The 23,645-nt window shown below is 41.9% G+C and overlaps 2 protein-coding genes and 1 long non-coding RNA gene across 4 annotated transcripts in view; 2 read left to right on the top strand and 1 right to left on the bottom strand.

Annotated features, from left to right (window-relative positions):
• The window catches only part of LOC118410484 (pro-cathepsin H-like), a 4,195-nt gene extending 2,859 nt beyond the window's left edge, over positions 1 to 1,336 (top strand). The window contains 3 exon segments of the mRNA XM_035812223.1: positions 6 to 146; positions 496 to 652; positions 1,106 to 1,336. Coding sequence (XP_035668116.1) covers positions 6 to 146; positions 496 to 652; positions 1,106 to 1,242 — 435 coding nt within the window. The 3' untranslated portion in view covers positions 1,243 to 1,336.
• Positions 1,337 to 15,473: 14,137 nt separating this feature from the next.
• Positions 15,474 to 17,114, top strand: LOC118403737. Its single transcript, XR_004829684.1, has 2 exons — positions 15,474 to 16,104; positions 16,331 to 17,114. It is a non-coding gene; the product is annotated as an uncharacterized LOC118403737 (long non-coding RNA).
• A 4,226-nt stretch (positions 17,115 to 21,340) lies between these two features.
• Positions 21,341 to 23,568, bottom strand: LOC118409966 (galactose-3-O-sulfotransferase 2-like). 2 transcript variants are annotated; one of them, XM_035811385.1, is made up of 3 exons: positions 23,339 to 23,567; positions 22,097 to 22,968; positions 21,342 to 22,027 (listed from the first exon to the last, which is right to left on the bottom strand). In XM_035811385.1, the coding sequence occupies exons 1-3, from the start codon at positions 23,497 to 23,499 to the stop codon at positions 21,738 to 21,740; spliced, it is 1,323 nt and encodes a 440-aa protein (XP_035667278.1). In that variant the 5' UTR covers positions 23,500 to 23,567; the 3' UTR covers positions 21,342 to 21,737. The 2 variants fall into 2 exon arrangements, with proteins under 2 accessions (XP_035667277.1, XP_035667278.1); XM_035811384.1 differs by having other exon boundaries at positions 21,341 to 22,968; positions 23,339 to 23,568.
• Between the last annotated feature and the right edge of the window lie 77 nt (positions 23,569 to 23,645).

The following is a 23,645-nucleotide window of genomic DNA, read 5'->3' as shown; positions in this document are numbered from 1 at the left end:
TTCAGGTGGGCCCGGGTATTGAAAGCGAGAAGGACTACCCCTACACCGCTAAGGATGGCAAATGCATGTTCAACACCAACAAGACCATTGCTTACGTCAGAGATGTCGTCAACATCACCCAGGGAGACGAGGACGAAATTCTTAAGGTGACGTCAGTTACACGTCAGATGAAGTTCGTTCAATTCGTGTTACACTCACCTAATCATTACCCCCATAAACTGATATTCATGGAGCGAGGTTATATTTTCACCAGCGTTTGTGTTTGTGTGTATGTCACTATGTGTGTGTGTCTGTGTGCCTGTCTGTCGGTCTGTCAACCAGATAACTCAAAAACTGCTGGATGCATTGGTTTCGTACTTGGTGTGCTGTTAGGGTGTGACAAACACTGGAAATACGTTAGATTTCGGACCACCTAGCGGCTTCCCTTAGTACTGCAGGGGAACTGCATACATTGTTTCCGCAGACGTATGATGACGTATTTGTTCGTTTGTACAGGCGGTTGGCACACTGAATCCTGTCAGCATCGCATATCAAGTCGTTGCTGACTTCAAGCTTTACAAGAAGGGCGTGTACTCCAGCAAACTGTGTCACCGCGACCAGGAGCACGTCAATCACGCGGTACTAGTGGTGGGGTACGGCGAAGATGAGTCAGGTCAGTCAAACATATGACTCACGATGTCGTAAAATATTCTTGTTTTGTTGGATAACAAGACATGACGTTTCTGACGTTTTGGTGACTGACTGTCATCTTGCTGAGGGCAATACTGACTGGTACTATTTATTCCACACTGCAACTAGGTGTCGCTGCTAACAATGCAGTCCCAAACATCGTATTATCATACATGCGTCAGTTGTTATTGCTGTAAGGAAGGTTACAAATGGGCACCGACATAATTACAAGAACCTTGTCATCCAGTAATCCTCCAATCCGATGAATTTACTAGTATTCACGTATCCTTGTATTTTCTAAAGTAAATGTGGAAACTAAACCTGAACGGGTCTCTCATTGGACGTCCATCGAGGTAAATGCTTTCGAATTCATTATTGGCTTCCTAGTAGTTTAAGATATAATCCATTGTAACGTGTGGTACCTGTTCCTCCACAGGTATCCCCTACTGGATTGTGAAGAATTCCTGGGGACCCAGTTGGGGCATGGACGGCTACTTCTTGATCGAGCGGAACCAGAACATGTGTGGGCTGGCGGAGTGCGCGGCCTACCCGCTGCCTCCAGACGACAAGTGATGCGCACGATTTTAACAGAAATTACGATTTTGGAGCTGTCTTTATTGCAGAATAATTCTATAAATTGTAATAAAAACTGTTACAATCACGTCTCAGACCCGTTTCTTGCGTCGTTGACTGTTCCCCGTCCGTCCCAAGACGATGGGGCGTTCTTATCTATCAATTCTTGTTTTAATCTTTATTCTTACCGGGCCGTTAAATATCTATACTGACCACTATGACATGTTTTAGAAACCATGTGTACTGCATTACTACCTTTTGTATCTATATGCCTGTACTTAGCCCGATATACGATAGGGCATGAATGTGCAATAAAGGCTATTATTATTATTGACATGTAGCGGGGGCCGCCCTAAGATGCCCGCTTTTTTACGCGCTCGAACTCACGGCGCTCCATCACTAGTTGCCAAAGAGTGGTCAAGTTTTGATCAATTAATTTTTAACACATTCATCTAGAGACCATACTTGAATAAGGAAGGCATCCATACTGTTCATGAACCCTTCACCCTCCGCGTTACAACTGGCAAACACCGAGGACGTTATCGTGAATATAAATTCCGATTTTGAGCTGCGTTAGACAGTGCGCCCTAACTTGCCCCGCTTTTGGAATTTGCTCTCTTTGGAAGCTGGTGACCAATTCAGACAAACATAAATAAAAATTCTAATTTTATGATATATTAGCTTTCTTTTGACAGTAGAATTGTGATTGTGCTTTTTGTCTCCCGCGAGGAGGGCTAAATCTTTCACAATCCAGGCCGTGTTTTCATGGGAAATGGGCGAAATGCACTGAATGCGGCGGCCCGACTAACAAAATCATTACGAAAAACGACAACGCCAAAATCACAAAAAAACTCTGTGTACGTATTGGGAAACATATTCGACATCACTCGACGTTTCATTTTTATAGACGGTACGAATCATTTGTAAGAGTAACACATCTTTGGGGCGTATGGCCGGTCTTCTACTCAACAAACATTTGAAGACCAATATTTGTAGTGTTTTGTGAAGCTTTATTTCTTATGTGTATGACTTGGTATGACAGTAGCTGAGTAGCGCGCTAGAAAAACGTTTGACGGGTTGACATTCTGGTGTAGGTTATTTTCCTACGGTCCCAAAAATGTCACAAAGTCGTTTTCTATTGGTCCCGGCCTAAATTGAGTTAGTCGGCGCTCCTGCAGGGGCAGCCGCGGTTTTCTACCTCTCCTCTGCGGGAGTGCTTCTGGTGTCCTCAACCAGTCTTTTATGTCGGGAACGTGCAATATGTATGTCTTATGTGTTACATGAACTTGTGAAGATTGTTCTGGACTGGAATTACGTACTGTTTGGGATTATTACAGTCGTACGATCGTCAAACTGTGTCGGCCTGTGTGTAGCTGGAACAATGGCGTCCCCTGGGATCTGCCGTTACTCACTGGAATTCCTCAAGAGTCTGCGACGTGCCATGCCCATGGTTGACCCACAGACAAGGGAAAAAGTCAAAGACAACCTCAGACATCATGGTTTATTGCGCAGACCTCGTGGGACAAAGGCTGGAAGAAATAAGGTACGCAAAATCACTACGATTGTCGGCCATCGTCCCCGGCCCTTCCCAACGTTCACATGCAAATCAGGTTTGGGGATGCATCAATGTGTGGACCGCATCGCACAGCTGCGCCCAATCCAAATCGATGCGAAGTCATCAAGTCAACAAAGACACATGAAACTTCCAAGTATCCTTCTTGCGAACGTTCGCTCGCTCAGGTATAAGACCGATGAACTGCACACTGTCTCTTTGGCCAACGGAACCAGCATCGTTGCTGTGACAGAAACGTGGCTGAATGATGACATTACCGACTCCTTAGTGTCATTACCGGGATTTACTGTTCACAGACGTGACCGGACGTCCCGTGCGGGTGGAGGAGTTGCACTGTACATTGCTTCCGAACTTCAACACAAGCGACTTTCGAGCCTCGAGCAAGATGGTCACGAAGCGCTATGGTTGTGGATCAGGCCTACCCGTCTACCTCGAGGTTTGAACTCCCTTGTTGTCGGTGTTCTGTACAATCCGCCAAAGTCGTCTCGGTCCTCCAAATCAGATAACGAAGTTACTGAGTACTAGTACCTTGGGCGTTGCCTCGACAACATTGAGCGTAACTTTTCTCAGCCTGGAATTGTAATCCTCGGTGACACGAACAAGTTCAAGTCACACCCTCTATGCCACAGGTACGGACTGAAACAAGTTGTTACACATGCCACAAGAGGTGACAACCAGCTGGACTCCATTTTTACTAATGTTCATCACATGTACACATCTCCTGCTCACCTTCCTCCTATTGGGTCTTCGGACCATCAATCCATCCTATGGGCATCTGGTCCATGGCCCTCCAAGCCTCCGTGCTATATCACGCGAAGACAGTGTACACCGGATGCCATGAGGAGACTAGGCCTTCTTATGAACACAACGGACTTCTCACTTGTGTACGAGACCCCAGATCCCCAGACGAAGGTCGCTCTTTTTACATCATTAGTAGAATCTATACTTAACGAGGCTGTTCCTGCAAGGAAGTTAAGAATCACTACAAATGACAAGCCTTGGATGTCAGTCAAAATCAAAGAGTTGATAGTCAAAAGGCAACAGGCTTTCCGTGCTGGTAATACTACAGTGTATTCTAAACTCCGTAACCTCGTAGCTAAACAAATCAAACATGCAAAACGACGATATTATCAAAAGGAGGTAGAACACCTGAGGCATTCCGACACTGGTCAGTGGTTTAAGTCCATCAAAACCCTCATGGGTATGGGAAATGACAAACAAGCTAATTCCAGTACTGACCTTCAAGTTCTACAACGTGAGTGCGACATTCTCGCTGAACACTTCGCCTCCGTATGGGGCTTGGTTGACCGGAATGTACCAACTGTACAGGATGTAGCCCACAAGTTGTCACAGTCATCTTTGCCACTCTTTAGCATTGGTCAGATAAAGTCAAGACTGAGAAAGGTGAACGGTCGGAAAGGTGCGGGCCCTGACCAAATCCCATCATGGACTCTGAAAGTTTTCCATGAAAAAAGCTTGCACCAGTCTTGTGCGACGTTTACAACTCTTGTGTCCAAAACCGCACATTCCCTAGCATGTGGAAACACGCCATGGTGAGAGCAGTCCCCAAGAAACCTAGACCCCAATTTCCGTTGGACTACAGACAGATTTCCCTTGTCAGTAGTGTGGGGAAAGTGTTTGAGGGTCTGCTGAAAGATGCTCTCTTACGAGACACTGAAAGCCAATTGATTCCCTCACAGCATGGTTTTCTTGCAAAACGCTCGACAGTCACTGCACTTATCCACATTTTACAATCATGGAATGACGCACTAAACAGCAGTCCAAAAATGGATATCCATGCCGTCTTTGTTGACTTCGTGCATTCGACACAATTGACCATGGCCAACTCCTACGGACTCTGGCAGACTTGGGTATCCGGCAGGACCTATGGTCTACAATCTCCAGCTACCTTGAAGACCGGACCCAGATGGTAAAGTGGGGTTCATGTCAGTCAAAACCCCATAAAGTCTTGGCTGCTGTTCCTCAAGGTGGCTTGCTTTCGCCGCTTCTGTTTGTGATTTGTATAAATACTCTGGACGTTAAGTTGCCAATGTCTGTCTCTCCGGTTAAATATGCTGACGACTTGACAACTTCAGAGTTTCTCATGGGGTCATTACCTGGACAGACCCAACTTGCGCTGGACTGTATTGATGAATGGGGCAAGTCTTTCTCCCTTGCAGCAAATGGCAAAAAAAACAAGGACATGGTAATCAGCACCAGGAAAGAGGCTAATATACCCTTTCCTCCCCATCCTACCATAGCTGGTAATGAGATTCAAAGGGTCACCACCTTCAAGCTACTTGGTGTCCACATCTCTTATGACCTCACCTGGGATACTCACATACAATACATGCTGAGCAGAGTCCGGCCGAGGATTTACTACCTTTGCATCGCTAAGAAGGCGGGTCTCTCTGTAGACGTCTTAACCCAGATTTACCTAACGTTCATCAGACCGATCCTCGAGTACGCGAGCCCTGTGTGGGGAGGATTGCCAAATCATCTTTCGGACTCTCTTGAATCTGTTCAAAAGCGTTGTATGAGAATCATTGGACTTTCTGCTGACTCTATCCCAACACTAGCTAGTAGACGTGAGAGAGCTACACTGAGAACTCTTGAACATACCCTTCAGGATGAGTCTTCTCCACTCTGGGCATTCTTAACTAGCCCCACGGACACTCACTACGGTCTACGCAGCAGAAGACCATATCGTGCAACAATGATCAGCAAGACTAAAAGACATGCGTTGTCCTTCATCCCACGTGCCTTAGATCTACTGTACGCAAGTGGCGACTAGTGTCCTAAAGTGTATCTTAGTCAGTGTCTGTGTAAACTGTCGGAATATACCGTGTAGATTTATGCAGAGATTCAATAGCCTAGTTTTACTCACGATGATTGTGTTAATTTATGTATGTGGAGATAACCCACAATTAGTGTAATGTAACTCGCAATTCAGCTACCAAGCTGCAATGTTTTACAAATAAAATCATTCATTCATATAAGTGGCCCGGGCAATCGGGACACCGCGTTGACTTAAATTTGATGCCTGGTTCCAAAGACTTTTTCTGCCGAACCTGCACGGGAGACGTGAGTCGCCCGCCAGATCTCTCCGTAGTTTCCCAATATCCTTTGCACAAATTCCTCACGTTGGCCCTTTCTTCCCGCAAAATGATTAATACTCATGGTACAACGTGAAGGAAACTCCTTGGTACAATGTATACATGTCTATCCTTTCACAGCTTTTCTTTTGTCGTGAACGAGCAAGAAGATATGTCTCCAGTCTCCAGAAAACCTTGCTGTGGGCTCTGTTGAAGGGAGCTGTCATGCTCGTGGGGCAGCAGTTTATTAGCATATCCTTCCTGACCAGACTTCTATTAGACGTAAACAATTGCAATCGCAGGTCATTTGCATGCGGCGCTCCCATCTTGGGAGAACCAAGGAGGTTATATTCAGATAACCTCCTTGGGAGAACAGAAGCCACCCAAATACAACATTCCTACAATCTTGCCCAATTCTGAAAATGTATATTAATCGATATTTATCCATCACCCACCAGTAACTGAATTTTAGTCCTTACTTTCTTATCTCAGTTATGTTTCCTTGTATTTCGCTGATCTTCAGAGAATAATTTAGCCACACAAACACAACAGCCTAAAACAGCCCCGTAAAAATTTGATATTGCCAAATTCTGAGTAAAATAAAACACGTTTCATAGGCTTCTAACGCCCACAGTACCGGTTCCTTATATTCTCATTGATTTTATTTTAGTTTGCTTCATACTTCGTTCCTATTCGTTCCTTTTCGCACTTTCGGTAGCAAAAAAGCGAAAAGGAACGAAAAGGAAAGTGCCGAAAGTGCGAAAAGGAACGAAAAGGAAAGTACCGAAAGTGCGAAAAGGAACGAAAAGGAATGTTTGTTTCTTTTCGTTCCTTTTCGTTCCTTTTCGTTCCTTTTCGCACTTTCGGTAGACCCGTGTATGCGTCATCTACCTGGACAGTTTTTCTTTATCTTGTATTGTAACTTTGTCAATGTGCAATTTGTGTCATCGAGACTGAGATGTAGAGCGGAAAACATATTGCAGACATAAGCTGGCACTGACTTGTCTTTGGCATGATGGAAAGTTAATTATTTGTGATTTTCATATATCTATATCTTTAACTGAACGTGCGATTCCATGTGTTTGCCTGAGGTAATGTTGGCAGGGATACTTGCAATCTCTTGGCCTGTGGGAAGGTGCTTGAGTGTGTTTTGTTGACATCTTGAGTGATGTTGGTGGTGGTGGGTTGGGGCGTTTTGTGAGTGGTGGCTTCTTTTGCAGGCAGTGCTTTTGTCGGTTTCCGTGGCATGCAGGTCCGATGTGTGGCTGGTAAGGTTTCTGTGATTGTGTTGATGGCCGGGGTTGTGTTCGGAGTTACTGTGAGGTTCCGTCCTCTGGAAAGCAGGGACTTTTCTGGTTTTGTTAGTTTATGGCTGCTTGGGTTGTTCTACCGCCGTCTTTTCTGCCTTGTGCGATGGTCTATGGGTCGGGAACCTGGACCATTACGCAAGCTGCCCTCGCAGTGTCGTCATCTTGGGTCCCGAACCAAGACGACGACACAGGGACAGAAAGGAAGACATGTGATTGAAGAGCCTGAGTTGTTACGAACTAACATGACTAGAGAAGTCCCTGTTCTCTAAAGGACTGAACTTTGCAGTAACTCCGGATCCAATCCCGACCATCGGCATAGTCACAGAAACCGAACCATCCATACATCGGGCCTGTATGCTGCAGAAACTGGCTGAAGCGCTGTGTGCAGAAGTAGCCACTGCTCTCAAGATGTTCTAATCAACCACCAGTAACATTATTCAGGATGTCAACAAAACGTGCTCAACGCCTTGTCACTAACCAAAAAATTGCGATTCTCCCAGATGTCGCAGATAGACAGATGGAATTGTACATTCGGTTTTTAAAAGCTCAAAATCTAACGTCACAAATCATTAACTTCCTATCTTGCTACCACCAGCAGAATTTCTTGATGAGAAAAAATGAAAAATTTTAATGGCAGCTAATCATTCTATGTCTACGTTGTAGAAAGAGTTATTGTTAATAATCTCATTAACGCAAAGTGTACAGCTTTACAGACATGTATATTGTGTTACTTACATGTACTGAGTGTTAGCCATAGTCTTAGCCATCTTCCTTGGTAAAGATTCTTTTTTAAACGTTCCTCAGTTACCTGTTTGTACATGTACTGTATAATTGAAATGAATTTGCCTTCCTCCTTGTGATTATATTTTCCACTTGTGATTCTTGTATCTTAGCAAAAAATTTTTCAGCAGACTTCCCCACACATGTAGGGCCTTTCACAAGTGTTATGCTTGTCAAAATTATATGTCTGTACAGCAGAATGGTCGCACCTGTAAGTTTTTCTCCAATGTTTACTCTTGTACGTTGTATAAGTTAATTTGAAGTTCTGTATCCACACTCTCCTCGCATATGTAGGTTTTTCACCAGTGTATTGACGTTGTCCACGGTGGACTTCTATGCAGCAGAATAGTTATACTTCTTATCTTTTTCTTTTGCATGGGGTCTCGCATGTTGGGAATAAGTGGGGTTTTTGAGTTGTCCTGTACTTACAGGGATTCTCGCCACTTATGTTTGCTAGATGTTGGCATTCTGTGCAGTAGAATAGTCGAACTGTTGATATTTGCATCCGTGACGAGGTGTCTGACAATAAAATGTTTGTTTTGCGCTCGTTCTTTTCAAGATACTCTGACTGAAAGTCCTTTGTTCTTACTAAGCCTTTTCATTAGTGTATTTTGCCTGTATTCTGGTTCAAGACTGGCCACCTTGTCCCAAAATAAAGGCAAAAGACATGAATACAGGCTTTGAGAGCAAAATTCTTTCTCACATATTTTGTAATTACTAGCAAGTCATGGTTTTTAGATCGTGTTCTATACATGTATGAAAATAGCTGTTAGTAATTTAAGTCAGTTGTAAACTTTTATCTCCGTAGAAATGATAGTTTCTAATCAATATCTATTAAGTTATAAGAAGTTATTTGTGTATATGAAGTGTAATAATTCTACCCAGAGCAAGTTACGTTGGTTTGTTTTTTTAACTCGTTTAATATTGCATATATCTTAGTACCTAGATATTCTTGTAACTGTTTTTCTTCTAAACGCACTTTTTTGTGCAAGAGTAGATTTTCGTTACTATATTCTGTATAGGAGTGACTAAGTCTTTTGTTCTCAATTAATCCTATTTTTCGTGCACATGTATATTGCGGCTATTCTGGTACAAGAGTGGCCGCCTTGTCCCAGAAAGGAAGCAAAGTACATGGATACGAGAGATGAAATTTCTTCGTCTAAAATAAGCTATGGGCAAATAGAGATGTTATGAATTTGCTGGCATATTCTCGTGACTTTGAGATTGAAACCCAATGGAGTAAGACATTGTGCACCTTGTACACAAAAATCGATATTGAATAAACAGTTGTAAGAGAAAAAACACGCCTAGCCATACATGACATCTAACGGTTAATGTTGCAATTGGAAGCTTAAGTCGAATATAAGCGAAAGTGTATTGCAATATTTTAGAACAAAGTTCAATTAATTGATTATCTTAAGAACTGCACAATGAGAAATAAGTAATAAAGGGAAATAAAATTTTCTCCAACTCAGTTTGTCAAGGTCGAATTTGGTCCCCCATGGTGTATGACCTTGTAATGCATGCAGCAGAACGGTTTTTTTCACCTAAATATGCAATTTTTTTGTGGTAGGTAGCTGGACCTGTAGCAGCTTTATGGAACTGCAGGGGCGTTTGTATAAAGTAATGAGGACAATCCACTGTATTTCATAACAGGATACTCCAAAATATGACATATGTAGCAGAAATAGACAAAAATATTAGCCTAACTGTGTAGCATATGTTCGATTGGCAAAGATTCACCGAATTCTGTGTAAATTAGTCCGCGCGTGCGCACTTGTATCTTTTCTTTGGAGGGGGAAATTACTCGAGAAAGGATTGACGGATCGTCATGATATTTGGAATGTAGATAGCTTCGTATATGCCTTCTGTACTCAAGGACTGTTAATACAAATCAGGGGCTAATTTGCATAATCAATAAGGACAGTTTATTAATCCACATCATTTCATAGTAGGACACTCAAACATGACATATGTAACTGAAATGTAGATAAATATCGACAGACACCATCGTACAAATTGTTACCCAGTTTGCGTAATTCATGAGAAAGTGTTATAATAGCATAATGTCAAAGGATGAGAATTTCATTCTTGCGACATTTGGCATTATAATGGTAATCTGCAAAACTGCAAACTGGAGTTTAGTAGAAATGCTCCTTGCTAAGACTTTTGTATTCATATATGAGCATATTGTTATTTAGATAGAGAATATATGATTTATACAAATGAGGGCCTCATTTGTGTAATCAATGAGAAACATTTACAATAGGTCACTCCTCACCCACAAGAAAGTCAAACCTCCTTTTTTGTCGGCAGCAATGCCCTACAAACATTGATCGCGTAAAATGCATATACATACAGCCAGACGAATGGGTAGAACACAAATAGTAAAGCACACCAACAAAAACAATCATTCATACTTATAAACAATAAAACCGTCGCCATGGCAATAATCTTTGTACGCTCGCATCAGTTTTTGGGCTTCCCAGAAGATGACATCCATATAGCTTACAGAAACTAACACAATCACTAAGAATATCTAACTTTTAATTAAAACGCTGCCTTTTGTCATTACACGTCCTGTTCATAAGTTATGTTGAAGACATTTGACAGTAGGGTTTGATCCAGAATTTTGAGACGTGTGTACTGTATGGTGCTTCTGACTATATCTGTACCATTTTTCACCATCGGCTTGTGCACATGTTTCTTTTTCAAAACGAACTCCCAGTCCTGCCATTCCATTTTCAGCTTTAGGCACAAGTGCGGATCTATGTCAAACTGATCGTGCCAAGCTGTTCTCGGAATTGTCTGCCTTCCCGCTGTATTGTTAACTTCCCACGTAAAAACTGGCGTCACATTTGGTACCGTCTTGTTTGCTGCCCTAGCCAGGATTGCCTTGGTACAGTATGTCGTCATTGACTGCAGTACGTTTTCAAAATGGCGCACCTCTTGGTGAAAATCGTTGTCCTCGTCTTGAATTTTCTGCCAAAGTGTCGTATTGAAATAATCATACAAAAGATAATCCACATTGCTCCAGCGACGATGAGCCTCAACTAAACTTGCATTTTCTGTTGTCGATTTTGTATAGTTTCGCAGATTTTTGGGATTGACGTTATACAGAATGTCTTTCAGTTTCCAACACATCATCCGCCTCAACAATACCAGCGATTCGCTAAAGTGCTCTAAAATAAGAACCAAATCAATTTCTCTAGCTATCTTTTGAACAAACTCATTGACAGAGGATCGGTCATCAAAAAGTCCCAGAGGGAATCCAAGATCGTACGCCATGAAATTCTTGGAAAGGATGAGAGGTGCTTTTGACCGGGTAACGTAAGGAATTTGGTACTTTTCGGGATCCTTCAGGAACGAAGCAACAGGATCTTCCCCTTTCAACCCAGTGAACTTTTTGGCAAGGCTATACCAGTTGAAAACAGATCTGAGTTGAGCTAGCGGATGTCTAAGTATAGCGATGTAGACAGTATCGGGAGGCATGATATGATCTAACAACTTCCTATGATAGACAGTGTGATCAACTAGTACGTTAAATGTGCCATCCGCCGAAGGAATGAAGTCTTCTTTTTTTAAGAAGTTGGGCCAGCCGACGTCACTCTTGATATTCATCGGCAGAACGAAGGTCAGGTTGTGTTCGTAGCCGAAGCGTTGGAAGATGCAGGTTGCTGTTGTTCCTCCCGCTTTGTGTACCTTCACGAAGGTGAAGTTTCGCTTGACGTCACAGATTTCTTCACCTCGTGTTCCGGAAAATTTCCTAATGATAAATTTTGAAGGAAATTGTTTACTAATAATACTTTCTGATGCGTTTGTGAAACGTCATCATCTTATCTTCTTTGCTTGGTTATTATTGATACGTGTAAGGCGTAGGTCATATTTGCAAACCGGGGCCCGGCTGTGCAGCTTTCGGGAGGGAAACGTATGATATAAAAGACATCAAAGTACACGAAATGTAACATAAGATTCATGGGCATAATTTGTGTATGTATCCAGGTACGTATTTCAATTTTTTGTTTCTTTAAGCATCCCCGCCGGGCCCCGGTTTGGAAATGTGACTTAAGCCTTATATAACACACCATGACTTAGTTTTTTTTTAATACACTCAACCTAGATCAGAATATTTCAAACACACGTCTTGAACGGAGACGAGGGGGATACACACTGGTCTTGAACTGAGACGACGGGTATACACACTAGTCCTGAACGGAGACGAGGGGGGATACAGACACAGTCACGTTTGGGACCGCTTGTATTTAAGAACCTTGCCTTCAATTGAGCTACAAACTTCATGGGTTGTAAGTTACAGTACCTGCTGGGAATGTTGTGAGGTGGCGCCCAGTTAGTACTCGGCATGCTGCTCTCATACATGCTTATGAAAGTGAAGCCGAGCCCAACGTAGACAATGAAACCCAAGAATGTGCAGCCCAAAAACGCCGTCGCCATTCTCGAGCTCGCGATGTGTGTCACCATGTTTGCAACTCTGATGATCCTAGATCAAGTAAACACTCGTTAGATCATTGATATAAGAATTCTTGTCCACATCATAGCCCGCAAGTGTGATCGGTGGAAAGATTTTGATGTGTAAACTTTTCTGGTATGTCAATGCAATAATGTTTTGCAGCACAAGAGACTACAGCTGCTGCAGTTAATCTGTGTTTTTTCTGTAATCTGCCATTTTAAAATGGCCGGCTATCAGAGAGGCCAGCAATCAGCGACCCAGTACAAAAAGAAATGGCCAGCAAAAGTGCCAAAAAAGGCCATAGAGAGCCTGCTATAGAGGCTAAGCACATACGGAGTTTTTGTTATAGAACAAAAAGACATTTACGTAGTATTTTTCCCATTTTCTGTAAGTTGACCATTGCCAAATGGTAATTTCTTTTAGAAACCAGGTGATGTGACAATTTGTGGGTGCGAAGGCTAACGTCTTCCACAAAATGTATTTGTTGTGTCGTGACAGGTATAAATAACCTCCTGAAAATGCACGAATCCTTATGCTTCAGGCCAGGGGGCTTAGTTACATCGTACCAATAGATAACGAAACCACTCATGTAACTAACGTTATATTTACCGGCCTTTTTTTAAGCAGTTCGTTTAATTTTGTCCTCATTTTTTTGACACGTGCACTTTGTCTTTTGTAGGGAGAGTTAAACCTATTTTTATGTGTAGAGACGTATTTTGTAGTAATCTACTCTTCCTTAACCGACGGGCGTGTTTTTCTCGCTGTACTGATTTTCAAAAACGGTCGCCCTTGCCTCCAAAGCTATTAGCACAATGCTTAGTTTGAGCTTTGTTGGATATTCATGTTTTTATGAAAGGCCTCATCCTTAGTAAATATGCCCCAAAATTTGATTATACTAGTATGTGCCCTCGGTTGTACCCGAGTGAGGTCGAGAACTTTTTTCACGTTTAACTGCGGTGCTGCAAACCAAGCAACTGTCGAGTCAGGTACATGTAAATTTTTGCTATCTAGTTACATGCCTTGCTTTTCAGCTTCTTTTCCCCAAGCTTTCCCGATTTTGTAGCAGTTCTATGATTACTCATTTACGAAGAAAATGCAATTGTCTCAACGGCTTGTCAATGATGTTTCACATATGCCTCAGACTAGAGCGAAAATGACAAAAAAAATCTCACCTATGGTCTTCGCGTGTAGTATTCTTGCCTCCAGTCTAGTACACAATGTTATCGTTCACAATCCTGAGCGGTGACGTATTCAATACCCAATACGTGGATCAACTTATTTGTGCTTCTTTCCCCGGACTGGTCAATTCAATGCCTCAATGGTTATCAGATATCTGGCAAGCTGGCAACTTTTGACAACTGTTGCCAATAAAGTAAAATCCTTGATGATAGAGCATTATTGGTACCACAAGCAACAGTTGAGGATTGATCCATACAAATGATAAGAAACGGTTGATTGTTGTAAGACGCGGGACTTGGCACTGACTTTGACCTTACTGCATCAATGGTGTTGACATAGGATTCCTTACATTACAACACCTTCTCACCATTTATTCTCTTTTTTTCTCCACTTGAACCAGATACTCCCAGAGGTCAGTAACTCTTGTAACTGGATCCATCGAGGCATCTCGGGTGACCAACTCAAGTTCACAACAGGATATAACAACTACATTGCTGGCTTGGCAGGTTACTAGTAAAACATACAAGGTTGTCTTTCAGTGTTTTTCACCATTAGCACTGCCCATGTCTTTGAAATCTTTATTCATTATACCACTTCGCAGACTTGAAACATCAAGTCGGAATTATGATGGCATTTACATACGGATACACACGTTACTGGAGACTTGCTTAAAAACTTAGAACGTTGTGTGGTTAAAAATGAATAGTTAAAACCCTGCTTACATAACATCTAAAATTTAAAATTCTGAATGCATTAAATAGGCTAGAAATCTGAACGGACGATATAATATTGACATAAATATTTACATACATATGGTACAAAGGTCGTCATCCTTACAAGTGTTAACGATACATTCAGATATATAGATATATTCTACATAACAGTGTTTATTCGCATTTGTTCAACAGTTCAATCATGTAAGGAATAGCAGAGTTCCTGTGGACATCAGCCTTCCACCCTGTCCATTGTTCACACATACCCAAAGGTGGTATATATCACCAAAAGATGGTATATATTCAGGGGTAAATTGTGGCCAAAACTTGTGCAGCATAATGCAATACCGATCCCAACCAGCAGGGAGAGCAACATATGGTCAAAATAGCACACTTGGTGTTGGGTGGTCATAATATTAGACTGTGCAAATGCCAGTTAGTTCACAACTTGCAAAGTTATGAAATGTACATTTGTACATTACTCGCAATTATGGAACAACTCTTTGCTTATCTGTTAATGACATGCTCTTAAATATACAATCATTAATTCAACAAATCAAACTTAAGTTACGCCAAAAAGTAGTTACTCAAGCAACTGGATATGGTTTTGATATGGTTTTGAATGGCTTTTAAACGTAATCTGAAAATCCATCTGTTAATCCATCCGAGCCCCCTGTAGTAGCCACATTTTTTTTTCTTTTTAATCATATTATCTTAATTCATTCCATTATTTGATTATCCTTATTGCACTATTATCATTTTCTAAGTATTATGCTGATTTATTATTTATTGTTAAGTCAAACCATTAATTACTTGGTTATCCTTATTGCATCATTATCATTTTCTACATATTACGTTACTTTATCATTCATTGTTAATTCATACCATTAATTACTTGTTTATCCTTATTGTATTATTATTATTCTATGTATTACTTTACTTTATTATTATCTATCATAATCAATTTTGTTTAGTTTAAAGGAGGAGGGTTAAGTATAAGCTTCACAAGCTTTTTCCCTCCTCCTGCACCTGTTTTATCCATTGTTTTCGTTTTGTGTTTTAATGTAATACTTGTGTGCGAATAAATAAACAAACAAACAAACGTTTCAAAACCATATCCAGTTGCTTGAGTAACTACTTTTTGGCGTATCTTATTACCTGGATGTCTAACCTACATCGACAAACTTAAGTTGTATAACGTTATTCCAAGATTAAATCAAATTTAATTTTTTATCAAATTCAAAAAAGATCTCTCTGCATTGCAGGAGTGCACTGTTCCCACATTAAACTATGTTTACTTCAGCATTGTTTTTAATATCTTGTGTATTGATGTTTGTATGTCAATGACTCTTCACGGACCAATCGCCAGTCGCTATGCATCAGCCAATGATGCCCGTGGATGATTGATTGCTTGACCAATCACAGACCAGTGGTGCTTTTTGCACCTGCTCTGGGCACACCTTTGTCAGCCTGCCGAGACCATTGTCTTGTCATTGACGGTCGACTATTCAACCAAGCAACACCTTACCCAATTCTTCACACGAGCCCGTATACCGTAAGCGGGAATGTCTGTCCTCCGCAAGAGAAGCGAGGGGCTGGGCAAGGGAGCAGGAGAAAGTCACCGTGATGTTCTTCACGTCAATGTCCGGGGAGATGCAAGAAGAATCTCCGAGTTTATCTACAAGGAGAACTGCCGCGTTTTCATCGGTGAGACTGATAACTGGCTCTGCTTAGCAATAGTCGTGTAGGTAGAATTTTAGTTGATTGCTGTTGAATAGAGGCGTTCAAATCTAATTGTATGCCACATTCCCACTTGGTATTGGAAAACCGGCAAGCCTTTGTTGGTTGCTTAGCCTTAGCTTCGTACAAGTTGGTAAATTTCACTAGTTCATCCAAGGGTTTCCCATCGTATTGTATGTCACATTACCACTCCCGCTGTACAGCCGTTGAACCTTTTGTGTTTGTTGCAGCAGAGGTGAGGCAAATGACGCATACTCGTCTCTTCTCCTCACCGCACCGTGCGCTGAACTGTCTTGCCTCGGGCCAGGGAGGCTAGAGCTGCCGAAGGGATGCACCAAGCGTCACCGTAAGGCCGGGGAGATGTCAAGAGAATCTGAAACGTCTGAAAGCTGAAGGAGGCAGGGGCTCCCGAAGGGATCGATGTGATGAGCGTCAGCGTAACGTCACCGTGCGTAACCTTTTAAGTTTCGGTAGACGTCACGAGAATCCCCGGCGCATCTTGAGAATGACCGGTTTTCAAAAGGGTTCACCGACGTCAAGGCCAGACATGACGAGGTATACTCAATTCTGTATTGTGTGAATGAAGGCTTTGAGTAATAACAGCTGTTTTGTAGCACTCATAACAAAAAAAGAACTGATTCCGAACACAACCCAGATTTTGTAATTGTAAGGTCCATAATTTGAAACTGTTAACTTGCCGATAATGAATTCATTGACGACTTGTTCTTTCACTTGTCCGACTTTTAGTTGCTATTACGATAGGACTATTTTCAGTTTGGACAAGCACATTTCCATTTGTCTGGTATTTGCGCAGTATATAGTGTATAGACTTGACAATAGTAGCATTCTGGGCGTCCAGTTCTAACTGTATGTCGCGTTCACGCTCACTATCGGACAGCCGTTCAGTTTGTTGATTTTTGTTTACCAAAAGTTTCGTTGTTCCCGCTTAAGCAATAATGCAATTCAAATTATGTGCTTAACTTCTTGCATTTAATAAAATCTTCTTATACATGGCATCTTTCTGTGTGCATCATAGGGTGCGTGAAGTCCTGAAAATACTGAAGCACCTGTGTTTCCACTATGTCCACAATGACTTGATGGCCGTACCGCATGTGACGAGATGAGCATTGTTAGATTGTTTGTGCTGTATTGTAATAGCAGGCTCTTTATTTATTTATTGATCTTTAGGGTAGTCCCTTCAGTTAACGTAGTAACTGATTTCCAAGGGAGCCCTATATACATGTTCGCACATGTTCGCACAACGACGGGTTATACCGCCCCTTACGGGGTGACACACCCGTCCGGGTGAATGATGTAGATCACCATGTGTGGCTGATACGAGACAGAGGTCGCCAGGCCTCCATCCGGGTGATTTTTAGTGAATCACCAACTTCCGACAGAAGGATTTGCACTAACGCACACCGCACCATCGCACGTGTGGGGGTTCTTTAACGTGCATAGGGTATGGCTCTCCCCATACACGGGACCTCCATTTAACGTCCTATCCGAGGGACGACTCATTTTTCACTTGAGTAAAGTGAGGAAAGTCGTGTAAAGTGCCTTTCCCAAGGGCACAAGACCGGCAACACCGCAAGCGGATTCGAACCGGCGACCTCTCGGTCACGGGCCGAATACACTACCACTGTGCTACGCGGCCCCACACAACTGTTTCTTAGCATTAGCTGTTATCCAAATGTATGCCCAGGTGTACCGTTATTAGTACCCTACTTGACAATGACATCGTATTTGACGTTTTGACCCTGCACACCTGTTTTGTTCATTCACACGTGCCGCTATTCAGCCGTTGAACCTTCTGTTGTTTGTTGCAGCTGATACGTACGTACAGCCTGGTTCTGTAGAGGAACTTCTAGTCATCGGAGAAACCGACTTGAAGACGAGGGCTTTCCAGGCTCAACCGAAGTCATCAAGTAACAAACGTTCACGGTGGGACGGATCCTGACGAGATGTCGCCCAACGCTAAGTTCGTCATCTCCGAGGTCAGAAAGACGGTGGTCATGTGTACACCCTGTTAGAGGATCTGTTCATAGGCAAGCCTAGAATGATACGTTTTGCTTGTTTCATGAGAAAACCATCGAAAGCTGTTTCTAGAACTCTTAAGGTGTATATGCGTCAACTTTCTGTACAGTTTTTCTGTATTTTGTATTGTAACTTTGTCAATGCGCAATTTGTGTCATCGAGACTGAGATGGAGAGCGGAAAACATATCCCAGACTTCAGCTGGCACTGACTTGTCATTGACATGATGAAAAGTTAATGATTTGTGATGTTTTTCATATTTCTATATCTTTAACTGAACGACCGATTCCTTCTGTCTACCTGAGGAATACTTGTAATCTCTTGGTCGGTGGAAAGGTGCTTGTGTATGTTTTGTTGACATTCTGATTAATGTTGTTGGTGTGGGGTTGGGGCGTTTTGTGAGTAGTTGCTGCTTTTGCAAGCAAGGCTTTAGTCGATTTCTGTGGTGTACAGGCCCAATGTGTGGCTGTTTCGGTTTCTGTGATTCTTTGATGACCGTGGTGGTGTTCGGAGTTACTGTGAGGTTCCGTCCTCTGAAAAGCAGGGACTTTTCTGGTTTTGTTAGTTTATGGCTGCTTAGGTTCTTCTACCGCCGTCTATTCTGCATTGTGTGATGGTCTATGGGTCGGGAACCTGGACCATTACACAAGCTGCCCTGTGTCGTCATCTTGGGTCCCGAACCAAGACGACGACCCAGGGACAGAAAGGAAGATAAGTGATTGAAGAGCCTAAGTTGTTATGAACTAACATGACTAGAGAAGTCCCTGTTCTCTAAAGGACTGAACTTTCCAGTAACTCCGGATGCAATCCCGACTATCGGCATAGTCACAGAAACCGAGTCAGCCATACATCGGGCCTGTATGCCGCAGAAACTGCATATGGCTGAAGCGCTGTGTGCAGAAGTAGTCACTGCTCTCAGAATGCTCTAATCAACCACCAGTAACATTACTCAAGATGTCAACAAAACGAGCTCGACGCCTTGTCACTAACCAGGAAATTGCGATTCTCCCTGTTGACGATGTCGCAGATAGACAGATGGGATTGTATGTTAAGTTCTAAAGGCTCGCAATCTAACATCACAAATCAGCAGCATTTCTGAAGTCTGATGAGAAAAAATGGAACATTTTAATGTCTGCATTGTATTGAGATTAACAAGAACTTCATTTACGAAGTAGGCATAGAATAATTCAAATTGTGCAGCTTTATAGACGTCATGTACATTGTATATTGTTACATACATGTAGGTAAGCTTTTCTGAGAGTTAGCCATAGTCTTTTCTCATCTTCCTTGGTAAAGATTGTCTTTTTGAAACGTTACTCAGTTACCTGTCTGTACTGCATGATTGAAGTGATTGCCTTCCTCTTTATTGTGATATATTCTACTTGTGATTCTTGTATCTTGGCAATTTTGCCAGCACACACATGTAGGGCCTTTCACCGGTGTTATGCTTGTCAAAATTATATTTCTGTACAGCAGAATAGTCACATCTTTAAGGATTTCCCTCCAATGTCTGCTTTTGTATGTTGGGATAAGTTACTTTGGAGTAATGTATCCACACTCCCCTCACATATGTGGGGTTTTCACCAATGTATTTCGTTGCCCAAAGTAGATTTCTATGCAGCAAAATAGTTATACTTATGATTTTGTATGGGGCCTCGCATGTTGGGAATAAGTGGGACTTTTGAGTTGTCCTGTACTTGTTGGGATTCTCGCCGCTTATATTTTGCTAGATGTTGGAACTCTGTGCAGTAGAATAGTCGCACTGGCAATGTGTACCAGGTTTTGTTGTAAATCTATTGCACCATCCGTCACAAGGTGTTAGTTTGTTTTGCGTTCTTTCTTTTTAAGATACTGACTGAAAGTCTTTTGTTCTCACTTAGCATTTTAATTTCGTGTATTTCGCCTGTATTGTTGTATAAGAGTGGCCACCTTGTCCTAGAATAGAGGCAAAAGACATGAATACAGGCTTTGAGAGCGAAAGTCTCTCGTATATCTAGTAACTACTAGTCATGGTTCCACATCGTGTTCTATAAATGTATGAATATAGCTGTCAGCAATTAGTCAGTTTCGTTTCCGTAAAATGATATTTTCTGACCAATGTGTAACATTGTTACATTTCAAATAGTTTGTGTATTTCATTATGAAGTGCAATCATTCTACTCTGAGCAATTTACGTTAGTCTATTTTTTTTACTTCTTGTAATATTGCAAATATAAGTCTTTTGTTCTCACTTTAACCTTTTTTCCGTGCATTTTGCGGCTTTTCTCGAACAAGAGTGACCGCCTTGTCCCAGAATGGAAGCAAAATACATGGATACGGGCTTTGAGAGCAAAATTCTTCTTCGTCTGAAATAGTCTCACTCTAAGGGCATATAGAGATGTAAAAAATTTGTCGTTCACAACCCTGAGAGGTGACGTATTCCATGGCCAACAAAAGGCTGTTTGCATTTCTCGGCCATGGTGGTTCTCCTAGAAAGTATGCGTTGCTGAGGAATGTTTTTGTTGTTGTTGCATTCGCCAACTGAAGTTCATGTTTTGAGTGCTGTTTGTAGGTCCCCAATGGTAGAAGCGGACAAATAAAGTTTGTAGGTCTGTTTGTTGTGGACAGCATAACTGAAAGAGCTGACGATGGATATCAACTTTTGTGTTAAACTAGATTTGTGATACTTTTATATGTACATATCTTGACTTGTTGTGACCTGTACTAAGCTCGGTTGGGCAAAACTGTACAATAAAGGTCTTCATTCATTTAATAATGATGTTTTCCCGACTCCAGTGTGGGTAGGTAGGGTCGGGTAAGCAAAAGTCCAGTCACAGTCCGGACTTTTGATTGAGTTTTGCATCATGCCATTACGTTTTTATTGCAAAGCTCATGCCACTTGCAAGTTTCATCACCATGGACGCTATTGTTACACATACACGTACACACCTCAGTAAATCACTATGTAACCAAGGAGGTTAAATGGTACGAGGTATTTGACAAGTTTCAATTTTTCCTAGCCGACGTTTCGGTCACCGTCTGTCATTTTCATCAGGACAATTCAGTGCGAAGTAAATGAAGACTTTGTTATGTGCAAAAAATTGCTATACATATATGTCTTAAAAATTTTTTATTTTTTATTATAAATTCTGATTTTTTAGAATAATCAATTGCTCCCACCCAGGTGCACGGTGTGGACTCGGATGTATGGTGGTGTTTCATGATCTTTTGATGATTGATTTATGCAAGGAGTATAAAAAGAAGCCTCCCGTGATCTCTATATATAATAGCACCACCTGCCTGGTTACGGTAGGACACCATTTCCAAACATGGCTCAACCATGTCAGCATCTCAAATAAGTATTTTCACCGTTTCAAATACGCATGCGCAGCGACTGTAGGAATGCAACTTTTTTGCAAAACGCTTTATTCGTACGCTCACATCAGTTTTGGGCTTCCCAGAGGATGACATCATATAATCGACTCAACATGGCCTAGCTAACACTAAAGCCAAAAGTGGCTGTGTCCAGATTAATATAAGGAAAACAATGAACAGTATCAATTACAGAAGCTAACACAAGCACTAAGAATATGTCTAACTTTTGAAACGCCGTCTTTTGCAATTACACGTCCTGTTCCGACGTTATGTTGAAGACATTTGAAAGTAGGGTTTGATGCAGAATTTTGGGACGTGTGTATTGTATGGTGCTTCGGACTGTATCTGTACCATTTTTCACCATCGGCTTGTGCACATGTTTCTTTTTCAAAACGTATTCCCAGTCCTGCCATTCCATTTTCAGCTTTAGGCACAAGTACGGATCTAAATCAAACTGATCGTGCCAAGCTGTTCTCGGAATTGTCTGCCTTCCCGATGCATTGTTAACTTCCCACGTAGAAACTGGCGTCACATTTGGTACCTTCTTGATTGCTGCCCTAGCTCTACGAGTGACCAGTCTCTTCTGAACTTCGAATTTCAGGATTGCCTTGGTACAGTATGTCGTCATTGACTGCAGTACGTTTTCAAAATGGCGCACCTCTTGGTGAAAATCGTTGTTCTCATCTTGAATTTTCTGCCAAAGCGTCGCATTGAAATAATCATACAAAATATAATCCACATTGCTCCAGCGACGATGAGCCTCAACTAAACTTGCATTTTCCGTTGTTGGTTTTCTGTATTCCTTCAGATTTTTGGGACTAACATTATACAGAATGTCTTTCAACGTCCAGCACATCATCCGCCTCAACAATACAAGCGATTCGCTGAAGTGCTCTAAAATAAGAACCAAATCAATTTCTCTGGCTATCTTTTGGACAAACTCATCGACAGAGAACCGGTCATCAAAAAGTCCTGGAGGGAATCCAAGATCGTACGCCATGAAGTTCTTGGAAAGGGTGTAAGGTGCTTTTGACTTTGTGACGTAAGGAATTTGGTATTTTTCGGGATCCTTCAGGAACGAAGCAACAGGATCTACTCCTTTCAATTCAGGGAACCTTTTGGCAAGGCCATACCCGTTGAAAACAGATCTGAGTTGAGCTAGCGGATGTCTAAGTATAGCGATGTAGACAGTATCGGGAGGCATGATGTGATCTAACAACTTCCTATGATAGACAGTGTGATCAACTAGAAGGTTAAATGTGCCGTCCGCTGACGGAATGAAGTCTTCTCGTTTTAAGAAGTTGGGCCAGCCGACCTCACTATTGATCTTCATAGGAAGAACGAAGGTCAGGTTGTGTTCGTAGCCGAAGCGTTGGAAGATGCAGGTTGCTGTTGTTCCTCCTGCTTTGTGTACCTTCACGAACACGAAGTTTTGCTTGACGTCACAGATTTCTTCACCACGTGTGCCGGAAAATTTCCTGTTAATGAATTTTAAAGGAAATTGTTCACTACTACATGTAATATTTTCTGATGCGTTATCTTATCTTCTTTACTTGTTTATTACTGATACATGTAATACATATAGAAAGTTTATTTGCAAGTTCATTCCCGGAGGCATATTGCAAGTACATGGTGGAAACCTCGGAGACATATATGACAGTGATATAATATGAATATTACACCAGGACTTAGAATTTAAAAAAAAATACACTCTATCTAGATCAGGATATCTGCACTCGACATGAGGGGGATACAGACACAGTCACGCTTGGGACAGTTTGATTTGGGGAACCTTGCCTTCGAGCTACAAACTTCATGAATATATTAATGAAGCGCAAGTTACAGTACCTGTTGGGCATCTTGTGAGGTGGCGCCCAGTTTGAACTCGGCATGCTGTTCTCATACATGTTTGTGGAAATGAAGCCGATCCCAACGAAGACGAGGAAACCCAAAAAAGTGCAGCCCCAAAACGCCGTAGTCATTCTCGAGCTCGCCATGTGAGTCACCATGTCTGCAACTTTGATGATCCTATATTTAGAAAAGACCGTTAGATTATTGCAGTTCCAGAGCAAGCTGCTAGGCTTTTTGGGGGGAGGGGGTAAACACCACCACGCCTTCCTTTCGTCACAAGCTATCTGTCACTGAAAAAAATCAA

This window comes from Branchiostoma floridae, chromosome 2 (genome assembly GCF_000003815.2).
Source record: "Branchiostoma floridae strain S238N-H82 chromosome 2, Bfl_VNyyK, whole genome shotgun sequence".
NCBI lineage: Eukaryota > Metazoa > Chordata > Leptocardii > Amphioxiformes > Branchiostomatidae > Branchiostoma > Branchiostoma floridae.
The sequence above is the reverse complement of the archived record's forward strand: the minus strand, read 5'-3'. Positions and strand labels throughout refer to the sequence as shown.